The 16,263-nt window shown below is 43.9% G+C and overlaps 1 protein-coding gene across 3 annotated transcripts in view; it reads right to left on the bottom strand.

Moving 5' to 3' along the window:
* Positions 1-16,263, bottom strand: part of SEC31B (SEC31 homolog B, COPII coat complex component) — a 31,309-nt gene that overhangs the window by 13,756 nt on the left and 1,290 nt on the right. For all 3 annotated transcript variants that reach the window (XM_036223302.1, XM_036223304.1, XM_036223303.1), the window contains exons 2-13: positions 14,961-15,047; positions 14,489-14,612; positions 8,393-8,588; positions 8,098-8,193; positions 6,999-7,142; positions 6,558-6,700; positions 5,881-5,980; positions 5,590-5,751; positions 4,929-5,063; positions 2,377-2,607; positions 393-467; positions 52-150 (exon numbers count right to left, since the gene is read on the bottom strand). In XM_036223302.1, the coding sequence (XP_036079195.1) occupies positions 52-150; positions 393-467; positions 2,377-2,607; positions 4,929-5,063; positions 5,590-5,751; positions 5,881-5,980; positions 6,558-6,700; positions 6,999-7,142; positions 8,098-8,193; positions 8,393-8,588; positions 14,489-14,612; positions 14,961-15,047 (1,592 nt within the window). The remainder of the gene's footprint in view (positions 1-51; positions 151-392; positions 468-2,376; positions 2,608-4,928; positions 5,064-5,589; positions 5,752-5,880; positions 5,981-6,557; positions 6,701-6,998; positions 7,143-8,097; positions 8,194-8,392; positions 8,589-14,488; positions 14,613-14,960; positions 15,048-16,263) is intronic.

The raw sequence follows: 16,263 nt of genomic DNA on the forward strand, positions 1-16,263 counted from the left end.
GGCAGGTCTCCTGTGCTACCAAAGGTCGGGCTGGCTGGGCTCCTACCACACCTGGCTGCAGAAGGCCTGTTGTCTGTTACTGTTGAGGTCATCTCCCTTGGGCTGAGAACTCTCACCTACCCCCAAGTCACTCTTCAACCATGTGGCCACCTATAGGGAGAGACCTATGAGTACCACTCTGCCGCACATAAGGTCAAACAAGCATTAGGCTTTCTTCCCACCTCCAAACCCCACCAACTAGACTATTTTCCTGTGAAAAAGCCCAACTCCAGGAGTTCAAATGTTCATATATGCATTAGTCAAGCCCAAGAAGAGGTATTCTGAGATGGTTTCCATTGACAGGATTCTCTTCTCTGCATCAAGTACATATTTCTCATGTGAGAGTAGCTTACCTTCTTCTGAAGCTCATCTTTATTGTATCCTAATAGCTCTAGGAATTTCATCCGGGAGTCTTGTTCTAAGGTCACCTAAGGAACCACAGAACACAGAAGTCTCCATTAAATGAACGTGAATGACCCTCTCCTGCACGAGCTGGACATCTATGCCAGGGTACCCTCATATATAGTTCTTTGTACTACCAGAAGTACCCTACTGAAGCCAACACCATCTCTACCTTTTTCTCCCCAGATCTGATTTCTCCTGGGCTGTGGGCATAGTGTTAACAAAATCCATTCCCTGTTCTACATGAGAATTGGAACTTCCATTGACTTTCTAGATCTGTTACCCTGGTACCCTGATAAGGGTAAAATGTTAGTTATGTTTCTAGGCAACATTACTTGTGATTGGTAAATTGTATTTGGAATGGAATGATATGAACTGTAAATAACTGATGTGGACACCATGCTCTGGGCTTCCATGATTGCAAGGACTCTTGCAATTGAACAGATCCCTTGCAGGGACTCTAGACATTGGCTCTTGTGGGCATGAGGCTTCTAAGTCAGGGCAGCTTACGCACCTGCCTTCCTGATGTACATCTCACCTCCTTGCACCTGAGCTGTCTTCTGGGGATCTGAAGAAGAGAACTCTGCACTGCTACGAGGACTGCCACAGAAGGGGAACACCTGACGCTGCCCTGCTGACAGGTTGTGCTTCCCGTCGCACTTCCTTCTAAGGACACTATGCTAAGTGAGACTACGGTATTCTTCTGAGTCTAAGTGTCTAGTTGAGAAGATGCCTGGTGCACAGATACAGTAAACAAAGTCAGCTCACCCACTTAGTATACTAGGTACTGAGAGGCCAAGCCTTCCTGAAGCCCTGCCCTAACTTGGGTCTGCTGGTCTGGGCCATTCATTTATCCTACACTAAACCATAAATTCTGACTACCATCTTTCCCATAGTTTCTCAGGGTCCTTCTTCCATGTTCTTCCCTTGGAAATGTTCCTCCACACTCAGCTTCAGGACCATCACGTTGTAAGCTCACGGGGAGCTTTTCAACTGTCTTATGGGCATCACTGTGTGAGTAAAGTCTGAACTCCTGATCACTCCATTCTATTCCCACCATTCCCATGCTATAGGAATAGCTACAGGAGCTATTACTTGTATCCTGTTTATAAGAAAAGCATCATTTCTTACTCTTTTCTTCCCACATCTTTTTCTATCTTCACTCTACAGTTGATGACCTTTCTCAAATCTTTTTCTTCTTCCCAGACTCCTGGTGTCAACTTTCAAAAAGTTCTACTACGTCTAAAGCACAGACTTTAAGTCCTTATCAGACAACCTGGGACAAGGCCCTGTCCTTCTTTTTGCATTTTTCTCTACAATCCCAAAGATATGAATGACCCTCTCACTGTCTCTTCAGTCAGTTATTTCTCTTTCTTCCTTCAGCCCTCTCCTCTCATTTACTCATTTCCTTTGACAGCTATAGTACTCCCCCTGTGATCATAAGCAACTTGAAATTAAATCAGCACTATAACTGAGGTCATGCCTCCAGAGTAGAGTGGAACTTGAGCCCTGAGTCCTACCACAATGACTTACTTTGGGTTACTTTAAACAAACGCGAAGCCCTCTCATGGTGATATGTTCTTCCAGCTAATCTTCTTCCCTTCCTTTCCATTCCTCTTCTCCCTTCCCATCCCCTTATCTGCCCATCTGCATGGCACTGTGAAAGCCTTCAGCTTGGCTCTGGTAAAGTACCCAGAACATCAGCAATAGTAGAAAAAATGGTAAATGTCACATGTACTCAGCTTCTTTAGCTGCAAAGGGCCTCTGATGAAGATTGTGTCCAGAGGGTGGGTGTTGTACAGGAAAAACCTAACATGGGTTAGGACCTCTGAAATCTGGGTCATAGTGTGGTTGTGCATCTCCTGGAGATGACAGAGGTTGGAGTACCCAGCTTTGGGGAAACACTTCTGAACCGTAAGCCTTCAGGCTTCCTACCTTCAGGAACTGCCAGAGCATCTTTTCGCTTTGCAGTGATGCACGCTGGATCTTGTTCTGACAATAATTCAGGAGATTCCCTGATCTCAAGGCCTCTTGCAGCTCAGCTGACTGCATCAGGAATTTGGATTCTGTGGTGACTTGACTGATGAAGACTTGGCGGAGGCAAGGCTGTGGTTCCTGATGGGCAGAGGTACTGGGGAGGCCAAAAGTAACCAGCTTCCCTCCAAACTGGTGAGGAAAAACAAGAAGAGTAAAGGTCATGCCTTCGAGCTTAAAATTCACATCACATCAGGATCGTAGGAAAGGCTATATGTTGGTTAACTTAGGACAGGAGATCAATAATAAGAGAACTCCCGAGGGTAGAATAGGATCAGAAATTGAGTAGCAAATGTGTTTCCTATACCAAAACCATCTCTGCATTTTTAGCACCATCAGCTTAGAACTTTAGCACATGGTAGTCATTCTCCTCATCCGTCCTGGTACCACCCTTCTCCCAGTTACCTGGACCAAATGCCTTGACATTATCACAGTCTTTATACCCACTACAGCCAAGCAGCAACAAAGTCTTACCTCTTCTTGTTCAATGTCTCTCATGCAGGGTCCTCTGTTCCATTCCCAGTGCTATCACACCTAGATTGCTGGAATAGGTGGCTAGCTTCTAGGTTTTTCCCTCCTCCAATCCAAGTAGTAGACTACCACCCTGTACCTGTTGCTACTCAGGATCTTGGAATGGTTTCACAAGGGCACAGGAGAGAGCTAAAGCTCTTCTGCCTGCTGTGCTTCAAATCCTCCAAAATCAGGACCAGACCTGCCACTCCAGCACCTCTCTCCCTGCTCATTTATGTGATAGCTTCACACCCTCGCCTCCACCGAGGGCCCAGTTCATTCACTTTATCTAAAGCACCTGGCACAAAGGCAGAGCTTAATAAAGGTCCCCTACTCCAACAGTTCTCCACCTTGGCTACACATTAAAACTACCCGGGGAGTTGTCCAGAGTTGCTGGGCTGTACCCCAGACAATAAAATCAGAATCTCTGGGAGTGGGACCAGGCATCAGAATTTTTAAAGTTCTTCAAATTATTCCAATTACAGCCAAGGTTGACAACTCCTGCTTTACTCCCCAGCCATTCATTATTTCTCTTCCTAACACCCACCTCCTTAATAAACTTTCCCAGGTAGAATTCTTCTCTTGACCCCACAACACAAAATCTATACTACCAATTAGTGCTCAACAAAACCAGCTTACCTTTGGATTGGTATAGTACTTGATAGTTTGACAAAGTGTTTACATATGTTTTTATCTGAGGTTCATGTCACTTTACTATCATAAGCTGAGCAGGTATTACCATTGTGTTTCACAGATAGGAACACTGAAGTCCTGAGTGATTTGCTCAAGGCTACCCAACTGCTAAGTGACAGAGCAATGAAAAGAATTTAAGCCTCCTGACCTCAGAATTCTTCACCTCACTCCTCTTGAATGTATTGATCTTACCTCCTTAACAGAACTGTTGGTTCTGAAAACAAGAACCTCTACTTTTATTCATCTGTTTTTAATTCAAATCTAATATTTAAAGCATTGAGCCAGGTGCTTTAGGGCCTTGCTACTCCTCAAAAAGAAGCCAGGGCATTGCCTGGGAACTTGTTGAAAAATCAGAATTTGGGGCCTTACCCCAGACTAAATGAACCCAAATCTGAATTTTAATAAAATTCTCGGGTGATTTGTATGCACATTAAAATTTGAGAAGCACTGCTTTAGGGATAAAAATTAACAAGATGTGATCCTAAAGGAGTCTATTACTTAATAGGGCTTCCAGACATGTACATAAATAACTTCAGTACAGTTAGAATGTATCTGAGATTACAGAAGTGAGGTTAAGCTTCACTAGACTTAAAGATGGGCCTCATGAACGGGGTGGCATTGAAATGAGGGACCTTGGAAGGCTGCAGCAGGATTCAATGGCCTAGGAGAGAAGTTAAAGACTGGGGTACGGGTGGAGGTAGCAGACTGGGGAGTTATTCATGGAACAGAAAGGAGTCATATTTAACTGGAGCAAAGAAAACACGTGAAAATAAAGTGTGAATAAAAACTGGAAAGGTAAGTGGAGCTCTGTGTACCTTTGGCCTTGAGCCTAATAAGGCAATGGGGATCAAAGGTTTTGAGCAGAGGAGTTAACAAGATAAAACCATTTTCTTTTCTTTCTTTCTTTGTACTCCAACCTTTACATAGCTGGACTAACTCCCAGTCCTGATACAAAAGGGTTAGTGAGAAACAAAGTGGAATTTCAGGTGGTTCTCCATAACCAGGAGGTCTAAAGCAAACAATTCCTTTTAGACAGGATTGGCACAGTGAGCAGATGAAAGGGTAGACAGGGAAGCTATAGTAACTCTCTACTTGAGCAGTGAAGTGGGACCTGATCTGAGGCACAGAGAGTGAGAACAAACCTCTTACAGAACACAGCTGCATGTTGGGCACATGGTAGGCTTCACAAAGGAGTGTGCGCATGCATGCACACACACACAAAACCATACACACACACACACTACACTTACAGCAAATGAAACACCTGCTGGCCTTCTCATCCATTTGGGGGGTTTTTTCAGGGGAGGTATCAATGATGCTTGGGCTGCTTGCTCTGGCACCTGCAAAGGTGGGAGAGGCTGGCCTTGGCTAAAGGAAGAAGAGATCTAGGGGCAAAAGGACAACTGTATCACTGGCCTGACATGGTGGCTTAGCTAGGAACTCTACCTACAAATTCCATTTTGGGAGGAATCCCTGAGATGCCCAATTTGGCCCACAAAGGCTGGAATTCCATATTCTAGGAGAATAATAGTGAAGGTGGGATTCCCATGCAGTAGCCTTCCAAAAAAGTCTACAGTGGAGTGTGACACAAAATGAATCAACAGGAGAGAGGAAAGTAAGACAGTTCATACTTCCAAAATAATGGTCCCAGCATGGAGGTCCAATGTCCCTGAAATACCACTAGGAACATCCAAGAACAAAAATCAAGGCGAAGGCCTCCTTTGCATTGTAGCAGGAACTTACATCCTCCCAGGAAGGTGGGCACTGGAGCAAAGGTGCGGCCCTCCCAAACCCAGGGCCCTGGCTTCCCACTCTTCAAGAGTCCCCACCTCTTCCCAGCCCATACGTCCTCTCTCCCTGCAAATTGAGATAGCCCCTTCCCTCCAACATTCTCCACCAAGCCCTTCAAACCTTGTCAACTTGTCTCATCTGCTGGACTTCCCAGCTCCTACCCATCACAGAGTACAAACTGATCCAGCCATCAAAGGAGGCAGCAGAGAACACTGGAGGGTCCCGAGGACACCACTGCACATCAAAGCACCAGCTGCTCTGTGTGGGTAGCTTATATACCACCTAATATGAGGGAACACACCATTGGGGAGCCTCTGTCATAGGTAAGGCAGCCCAGAACACACAGCTGAAGCTGGATTCACCTGCCCTCTCATCTCCCATTCCAGCATGCTCACACAAGGACCAGCCTACCTCACTGCTCGCCAGGTCCCAACATAAGACCTGGTTGTCCTTGGCACTACTGAGCAGCAGCTCAGCATCAGCCTGGCTCCACGACACTGACAAGATCCCCCTAAAAAGGAAAGAGAAACTAGCATTTACTGAATGTCTACTATGAGTAGAGTACCTTATATATCTCAAATAAACCTCATCCCTATAAAATGAGCAGCCTGATTCCATTTTACAAATGAGGAAAATGAGGTCATAGAAAATTAAGGAACTTTCAGTAGTCAAGCAGCCCGAACCCAAGTCGATCCCAGAGCCTGTGCTCTACTCACTGTACCACTCTGCAACCCACAGGTCACTGCAGGATGGCCTGTTTCATCACCCAAAGAAATGAGCATTATCCTCATATTGGAGCCTGAGGACTCTCCCAGGGAGACTAAACACTGGCTCCAAATTTCTCATGACCCTTTCATCCCCTACTCTCACCTCTGGAAGTCAGATAGAATCTTAGGCTCTTCGCCATAACTTCTGAGTCTAAAGAAACTCTTCTTGATTGAGACTAGGACTGGGTGACTGTGTGTTCACTGGGATGGCTTGAAGCTAGAGAGGATGTTTGGTAGCTAGTGAGGCATTCATTGCCTCCTACGTAGGTCAGTTATGTTCCCACTCTCCACCAAGGACATAGATGGGGTTTGAAATGCTACCTGCTGTGACTCTCTAGCACCTTCAGGGGTGAGGAGGCAAAGCGCAAGTCCCACAGCTGAATCACTGGGAGACGATCATCTTCCGAGCATAGCACCAACTGAGTGGCTATGTCTGGGTGCCAGGCCAGCCCTGAGCAGTGCATCTGTGAACAAAGCAGACCCCAGTGGGTGATGTGACCTGCCTCTTCTAGTTGTAAGCCTTTTCTGTCCACTTGGAATGAGACTACTCTGAGGGCAGGTTTTGTGTCTCTTCTAGGTGACTGGGAATATCACGGCCATGAATAAATAAGGGGCATTAGAGGTCTCCAGGTCAGCTCTGTTTAGCTCACCTAAGCTTTCACTCTCATAGGAAATCTGCTGAACCTACATGTCCAACAGCTACAAGGACTGGGATGAGAGAGAAGCCAGGGCCCAGGCCTGTATTCTGCCTCCATGACTCACCCTGTTGCTGTGATCACTGACTTTGATGATGGATTCATTCTTCCTGAGATCCCACACAACTGCCTTACCACTGGGGTGAGCAGAAGACAGAATGTGTTGAACTTGCCGGTTCCAGGCGAGTGCCTTGATGTCTTCTGGGGGCTGCTGAGGAAGGTTGAGGGGAGAGAGTAAAGGACAACCTGTCACCCCCTTATCCAAGAGACATCTGCCATTACATTGCTCACAACCACCCACAGAAAGCCCAAGAGTAGACATGGATGGGACAACCCAAACCAAGAGTCTCAGGGAGCTGGGAGTTGAATTTTCCAGAGAGGATCCTTTAGGGAACTGGTGTAGAAGCTGACAATGGCAGGCACACTTGGGTTTTATTCCTATCCCAAGGTGCTCCTGAGAGGACAGAGTCAAGATTTAAAAACAGCCATCACATCTATGACAAAAGAGAGAGGGAAAGAGGAAAGTGAAGGAGGGAAGGAAACAAAGACACCCAAGATCCCCAGAGAGAGTGAAGCAGAAAGACAAGCCACTGCTACTTTCAGGGAACAAGGTGCTATCAAATTCATTTTTAACTTACTGCATGATAATATAAGCATAAGACAGAGAAAGTAAGGAAATGAAATGATAGGCCCAGTTATAGACTGACACGTATACTCAAAGACAGAGAGACACAAGACCATGGACTGCACGGGAGAACCAGACAGAGTCAAGGCTGACCCTCCCCACAAAAAGGACAGGGTATATCTGAGAATCGTACCTTGCTCCCTCTCCACTGAGCCCAGGGCCCTACCTAAGTCTGCTGATGATAAACAGTACCCTCATTCCTTCTCTCAATGTCTTTTACTGCCCCTCCTTCCTTTCATTTTCCTTCCAGAAATCTCTAGGATAGTTAATGGCCACAAACTGCCTCACCACCTGACACACACCCTCCCCTACTCTCCACTCATGATATCATCTGGCTGGTAGCATATTAGTCTGTGGAGCTTTATTGCCCTCCAGTGGTAAAGGCTGAAATCTCCTATGCTCTGGCAGCCTCCGGACTTCAAGACTTTCCCCGGGAAAGTCAGCTGGACACTCTAAGCAGCAGCCCCAGGAGCCTCCTCACCTGTGACTTGGATCCTGGGGTCATTGGTACACTCAGGTTATTCAAATCCCAAATGAATATTTCAGAATCATTAGCTCCTGAAGCCAGGAGGTTGCCCTGTATGAAGAACACACCAACCCAGGAAAATATGAGAGCAGGAGAGGGGGAAAGAGACCCATATACAGGGCTGCCAAAGCCCACCCTGTAACAGCCTGGGAAGGGCTCAGAGTTATAGACTGGAGGTCATGAGTGAATGCTTCCATTCAGATCTCCTGCTCTATGGCTTGGCTATGTCTGACCAACTGAAATGTAGTACCTGGAAAGGATTAAAGTCGAGGGCTCTGACAGCCCCTGTGTGCTTCTGCCTCTGGGCAATCACAGGCTCTTTTCCCGAAGACAGGATGTGGGTCACATTGTATAAAGTAAGCATGCCATTGTCCCCGCCGCCTGCAATAACCCCGGAGCCTTCCAGAAGCCCATTGCCAAAGTTCCCCCAGATCAGCTTGTGAAACCTACAAAGAGGAGGAACTAGTATCAGCACCAACTCAGGTCAATGTCAGTAAGCAGAGGGTGGGCATCTTTGTCAGCCTCTGCCATTATGCAGGCAGGCATCCCCACCCCTAGCTGGGGCCTATCTCCCTCATTTCCCAGACACAGATATCTTCTGTCTGGTCCTGTCCTTCCTCTGAAAAAAAATATTCCATCTATGTTATACTAGAAACCAGGAGGCTACTGACACAGAGTTATGTGGGGATGCCTTTTTTTAAAGTTAATCTTATTGGGGCTATATAGGCCTAGTGATAAAGATTATTTCATCCAATCGTCACGACTCAAATAACATCAACTAACACTTACTGAATATTTATGTACCAGGCACTGTTTTAAGTGCTTTACATGTATCAGCTGATTTACTATTCAACAACCCCATAAGGTATTACTATTAATTCCCCTTTCAGTTGAGGAAACTGAGGCATAGAGAAATTATGAAACTTCTGTATATATAGCTAGTAATTTTATCACCATTTGACAACTAGGAAATGGCAGAATCAAGGTTCAAAGTCAGGCCCATCTTATTTTAGAGCCTGACCTCAACCATCATTGAATACTTTCCTCTGTTTACAGGAAGATCCAAACTTTTCTGTACCTGACTAGAAGCAGGTTCTCTAGACAAACAATTGCTGTCCCCTCTTCCCTCGCAAACTAAAAGTGAAAAAAGACCCAAGGACCTCTCTACCTCATGCCTCTCTCACGTGGCTGGCCCATTGGCACTGCTATGTGGCTGTAATGGGCCATCCCTAGAGACAAAGAAGCATGAATACACACTGCTTGAGAAAAACTTGTCTGGCTTTCTTAGAATGCTTATAACAAGACAATGCCAATGTCCTATGCATAAAGGAAAAAGATGGACCCCGGGCCCCCTGCAGGGAAGTATGGGTCCTCTGCAAAGCCTATAGAGAAGGCATGTGAAATCCCCAAAGCTTCATAGGTGGTCTGTCCTCCATTTCATAGCTGCTAGCCAAGAATATTTCCACAGCCCTTCAGAGAAGCCAGATTTCACATCAAATGATGTCCTAAGATTCCCCAACTGAAATGAAATGTTCCCACACCCTAGGAACAATCACCAAAGAAACTGAGTGGGGTGACCAGGCAGGAACCTGTCTGACTGGTCAGCAGAGCAAAGCCAGTCTGTCAGAAGTAAAGAGCTGAGCACCAGTTCAGACCAGGTCAGCATCTGAAGCAAACCAGCAGAGCTGACACAAATGGTGACTCTAGAACTACTATCAGAAAGGCTATGTTTTCTGAAGTTGTGCTAATCTTAATAGAGCAGAAGAATGTACACCATATTGGCTAAGAGGCTGCCATAGCATCCTGGGGCTAGAGGTCAGTGTGGGCAGAGGGCAGGTCAACAGAGTGGCTACAGAAGTCCATAATAGGTTGCACAGGAAGCAGAGGGAGGTATGGCCAGTGAAAAACTCACATGGAAATGGTAGAATAGGTGCAGCGATCTCAGTATGGACAGAACACATGACATAAAGACCAGAGTAAAAGGTACCTGAGACCTCAAGGCGGCGGGCAGGGCACGGGGGGAGATCACTAGAGGGTTTGAGAAGAGGGCCCAGTTACTTTAGAGTTGCCTAAATGCAGAACACAGAGTGTGACGAAATGGTTTTCTTTCTGTACGCATGTAGAAAGTACATTTTTATTGTTAGCTACTCATGAGGGTGAAGCTGGAGCCTGAATAGGATGAGATACAGAATATCCGGGAGAGTGGGAATACCTGAGACAAGTCAAGCAAGGTCAGAGGGACTTGATTATTCAGTGAACTCAAGGTGTGTGGATCATTTCTGCTCTGCAAATAGATAGGGGACAAGAGATAGGGGTGTGTGTATGTAAGTACGTGTGTAGAGAAGAGAGCACACATGAGCATGTGAGCAAATATGACAAAATGTTAACAACTGATGAATCTAAGTGAAGGTATATGATTGTTCATTGTACTATTCTGCAACTTTTCTGTTTGAATAGTTTAAAGACAAAGAGTTTTTTAAAGGTGGCCTTTGGCCTGAAAATACAAACAAAGAGATTTAAGGGGAAGGTACAGGGAGAAGCATTTGTATGAGAAGGTGGAAACTTTCAAAACATAAGAATATGGACGAAGTTCTCCGCTAAGAAGTTCCCAGGATAATAATGACAACGAATGGAGACCATATGGCATCACAGAATGATGGGTGGCACCTAAATAAAAAACAAGTTCTTTGAGTCCTATCTTGACCTTGTAAAACAATATTCCAGAGACAGGTCCTCAGAATCTACATTTTTAATTCGACTCTCCAGGTAACTCTTAATAAGCAGGCCAGGTTGAGAACCACTGTACTAGATACATCAGACTGCACACCAGCCTAAACAATCAGAGATGTTGAATTCATAAAGAAGGAACCAGCCCAAACAACCAGCTATGCTTCTGGCAAAAAGCAAAAGGCAAGGCTAAAGAGAATAAACTGAGGCCTATGAGATCAAATGGTCATACCAGCTAAGATCGTGAGGCCAAGCTTTAGCTACCTTATGTGCTGTATAAATTCTTGTTCCTGTAATTTATGTACTGCTCTTATATTTTGCTTTCATTTGCTTAGAAAGGTTCCCTTTGAAAAATCCCAGCCTTCTGTTGGTGAACTAAAGTGGAATAAGTTTGTCCACCTCCAGTGCAAAATAGCTGAGGAACTCCAAGTTTCCTGAAGCCACAGAGCAGTGAAGGCAGTGCCCCAAACTGAAGAATGAAGACAGTGGAGTAGAGCAATGTCTGTTTGAGAGAGCTACTTTTCTAAAGCATAGTAGGCACCTGACCACTATGTACCTACTATATATCTCAGATTTACAGCAGAGAAAACAGGGCCAGAGAAGTTAAATAACATGCCCAAGAGGACAGTAGATGTCCAACAGCAAAGTCCATGTTCCCTCTATCTCACATCTAGATGTCTTCTAGAGAAGGCAAGTCTTGGAAACAGGAAAACTAAGAGAAATACACAAAGTGATCTTTTTCTGTTTGGTGTTGTCCCTTACACAGGCACCCAAAGAGAGGTCAAAGGGCTCCCAAAGCAGCTAGAACTGAGATAAAGATACTGGAAGATAGATCATCTACTTTCTCCATACTGTTAGAAAATGAGTCAGATAGATTACAGAGGTCACTCAGAGATCTAGAACCTCCATGTAGAAAGAGGTGGAGAAGCAAGTCACGTACTGGCCTCTGACATCATTCAGCTACAGCAGCTATGGCCTCAATTCAAAAGTCAATACATAAACAATGTATTATGCTCCCAGAAATCTTTCTTCTTGAGTGAGATTCATCTAACAAAGCAAACATTGCTTGCTTCAGTGCACATGCTAATCCATATTGATTCTGATTGCATCCAGGGACATTTATCCATGTACTCTGTTCAGTCTATTCACAGATTTAGTCTGTCCTTTATACCTATTCCAGTGTTTCAGAATATTTCTCTTTCAGTCAGGTATTTCTAAATAGATATTTCTCTGAAGCATCATGGATTGAGATCTTCAGGATTCAAATGTGGCTGAGGCATGGGTCCAGTGAAAATGTTAGGCAAAGGAAAGGGGCAGATTTTGAAAAGTATATGTTTAGTTAATAATGAAGAGACACAGGAAGGAGTTTTTTAAAAATAAAGAGAAAGGAAGGAGACTGAGCTACAAAATGACAGGGAAGGAGAGATGGAAGATATCTGAATTCAAGCTCAGCAGGATCTCAGAAATTGTCTGGTACAACCTCTTCCTTATACATAAGTGAGGAAACCTAAGACCACTGACAGAACCCGATATGCACAGTCAGATAGCTGAGTCAAGGCTGCAATCTGACATAACTGTGCTTTCCAGTAAACCATGCAGTAGATGACACGGAAAAGAAAGAAAAAGAAAAGAGGAAAGCATAAAGTAAAAAATGAGCAGCGCTCTTACTACTCTGATCTTCTTGGTCAATAGATACTGACTTTTGAGTAAGTGACCTAACCTAGAATGGAACAGAAAGAAGTGGATATCTTAGACCCTGGGGTGTTTAAGATGATTTCTTCATAAAGACATCAACAGGACTGTGAAAAAGGTAATCCCTTAGATCTTTAGGAATAAGAACCAATACTTTGAAACAATTACAGAAGTGGAAAAAGAAAGTAGATACGAACGCTATCAACAGCATCAACTGTGCATTTATTTTGGTTATAGCCCTTAAATCCCTGCAAGGTAAGCAGGGTATGAGGTAAAGAGGTGAAGTTCCTGACTCCCACATTCAGCACCAATATTTCAAAAAGGTTCCCTTCAGCCAGTTGGCTGCAAAACAAACAGACCATCATCTTTTAAAAGCTCTTAAGGCACCAAGACTAACTGAAGACTATAACTGACTGAAGTGGTAGATAGAATACTCAGTTTGGTAACCCACAAGTTCCTGATATCATTCATTCATTCAACTAATATTTATTAAGCACCCAATGTCAGGCATTGTTCTAGGTGCTAGATAAAGCAGTGAATAAATCAGGCAAAAATCTCTGCCCACGTGGAGCTCGGGATTCAGTTTCAAGGTTTCTTAAGCAATTATATTGCCTCATTTTTAGAAACTCAGCCCTAAGGAGTCACTACTGTGCTGAAGCTGCTGCTTAGCTGGTCAAGTATAAGAGCCATTGCCCACTGCCCCTTTTCTTATCTCCAGGAGTATAAACACTATTGAATTAGCTCACCCCTTTCAGGGGCCTTTTCTGAAATGCTTCTTTAGAGGCTAAAACTATCTCATCATTATTGGTAAACCCTCAAGTGCCTGCTCTTCAAAAGGTGCAGGTACTAAAAATGCAAAGAGATGTAAAAAACTGCAAAATAAGGGTACTGTCATAAAGTAATATATGGCTCAAGAAAAAGACAACAATAACTAATCTTTCATTATTAGATTAAACCATGGAAAGAAAGAAGAGGTACTTCTATAAAACTATCTTAACTAATCTCTCAGATGGACCCAAAAATGCACAAGAAGAGAGAACATTCTAAACCAGTAATCTCTAAAGTGAGATAGGCAAGACAATTCTCTGGGCTGTAAGATTTACATTTTTAATTTAAAAAAAGACATAAATTGTACTTTATGAATAAATGTAATAAATGTATATTATTTATGATGAATCTATAACTTGAGTATAGCTAGTCACATTTTTCATGATGGTAAAAAAAATCTGGAGACCACTGCTTCAGACTGTAAGCCTCATCTTTACAAAACTTATAAAAGAGAAGCCGAATAATAGAAAGAAGGTAGGCTTTGGAGTTAGGCTGAGACTTAAATCCTAGCTTCTCGGAGTTTTGGTTCCCTCTTATATGAAATAGAAATAATGGTATTTATTGCTTAGGCTCATTTTGAGGAATGAATGAGATATAAAGAGCCCCTGAGATAGTTTATGGCATGTTTATGTGTGCTCGGTGAATGCTAGTAAGTGAATGCCAGCCCTGTAAGCCTGCCAGAACCACGAAATCCAGGAGTACCCAATCGGCCCCTGAGGGGAGTGAGGGATCATTCATTCTCCTCTTGCTGGCAGCAGAGGGGGATATTGTGCAAGGTTCTTATCTTTGCAAGAGACATGGGAAAAGGTGTCAACATATCCGAGTTCAGAGAGATCGTTTAGTCATGGGTCCAGGCTTATGTGAGGCAACTCTCTCACATGATTCCATCTGCTGCTGCTGCCCACCAGAAGAGAAAGGGTGCTTCTAAAATCCTTTTGCAAAACAAACCCAGAGTTAACTTTTCTCCAACTTGGTGAAGGGCATTCTCCCCTCACTCGTCTCCTCATGAGCCCTGAGAGGCACACACTACTACAGGATCCCCACCAGGGTCTGTATCAGGATCTGCCCTGCATACCCATCAGCAATTCAGATATAGTACCTGGTTGAGGCAGAAAGGACTCCTTTGCGTTTCAAGTTCAAAGAGGGGTCCCCGAAATCAACCTCGAAGATTTCCAATGTGCCATTTGTGCTAAAGGAGGCATCTAGCTGCTGGGCAGATGTTCCTAGGCACAAGAAAAGTCAAGAAGAGGCAGCAAATGAGCAATAACATATGCATGGATTTGGGGTATAAATGGTTAGGGAGTGGAGAAAAGGAGGAACAGGAGAGGACTGGGTATACCCTTCTTCAAATGGTAACTGCAAAGAAGCATGAGTTGCCTAGCCTTGAACCATAGCCCAAGACCTCCCCCAGGTAGCAAAAACACTTAACATTCCCTCATTTATGCTGTGAGCTAGTCCCACCTTTCCATGATTCTAAAGCTTTCTCTGATGCTCAATAAAACATTCTGGATATTAAGTCTCCCCTCGATCTATGTACTTCCACTGTAATCTAGTCCACAGAATCGCCATACCTGTAGCCAGATACACAGGGTGCTGACTGGCTGGGCTCCACACTTGAACTGCTGGCCTCTCAAGTTCCTTCAGCTTCATGGTCTGCCCTGTAGGTGGCAGAAAACTGACATGGCCCTCAACTCACTGAAAATAGAAACAGCAAGCTTAAGGGCCTGATCCAGGGAGCACCTGCAGACACGAGATCTTGTTTCTCTGTTCCCATTACAGGATAGGGCATCTCAGGGCAACATAGGGTAACAAATACATGACCATCTGCAAATCTGTAAAGACAGTTCATTTACCCAGTTACTGAAATCTAATGCTTTAAATCCAAAAAGATACTCAACCACAAGGGATACCACAGACCCCATGGTTATGATAACCATCAAATCAGTTAATCTTTCAGTGACCTCATCAATTCCCTTGGCTTTAAATATTGCCAATAAGCTGATGACTCCCAAATTTATATAACCATACAAATCTCCCCTCTGAGCTCTGAGTTCTTATACAGAACTGCTAATCAAATGCTTCCACTTAGATATAGCAAAGATACCTAAAAGTTAGTCTATCTAAAATGAAATTATTCTACAACTCCTCTCCCCAAATCTGTTCTTCCTCAAGTTTTTGTCTCAATAAATGGTACCACTAGTAACCCAACTACTCAGCTGAGAAACCTGAAAATCACTTTTGTTCCTTCCTTCTCTCTTACTCCCTTCTCATCTATCATTAAGTCTTCCGGATTTTATCTCCAAAATGTATCTGAATCTGTCTACTTTTCTCTACCACCACTGCTATTCCAGCATCTCTCACCTGGATTACTACAATAATCTTCCAACTGGTCATCTCCCTGCTACTTATACCACCACCCAATTCATTCTCTACACAGCAGCAGGAGTGAACTTTTAAAATCAAAAATAGATTTTTGGCATTCCATGCTTAAAATCTCTCAATGGCTTCTATCATACTCAAAATTCAAACCCTTTATTATGGCCTTGCTCCAAGGCTCCAGTCTACGACTTCAAGTTCATCTCCTGCTACTTTCCCCTTTATTCACAGTGCTTCAGCTGCATGAGACTTTTTGTATTTCCTGCTTTTCCCTACCTTACAGCTTTTATAAATTGTGTCTTATACTTTGAATGTTCTTCCTTTCAATCTCTATATGACTGATTCCCTATCACAGCTTTCTGGGCTCAGCTTCTCACCTCGGGTGAGCCACCTAATCAAAAACAGCCTCAATTTGTTTCTTCATAGCAATTCATAATTACATGTTTATTTATATTTACATTGTTAGTCTCATACACAAAGTAAACACCATGAGAGCCA

The sequence above is a fragment of the Rousettus aegyptiacus genome, unplaced genomic scaffold, assembly GCF_014176215.1.
Source record: "Rousettus aegyptiacus isolate mRouAeg1 unplaced genomic scaffold, mRouAeg1.p scaffold_m13_p_6, whole genome shotgun sequence".
Taxonomy (NCBI): domain Eukaryota; kingdom Metazoa; phylum Chordata; class Mammalia; order Chiroptera; family Pteropodidae; genus Rousettus; species Rousettus aegyptiacus.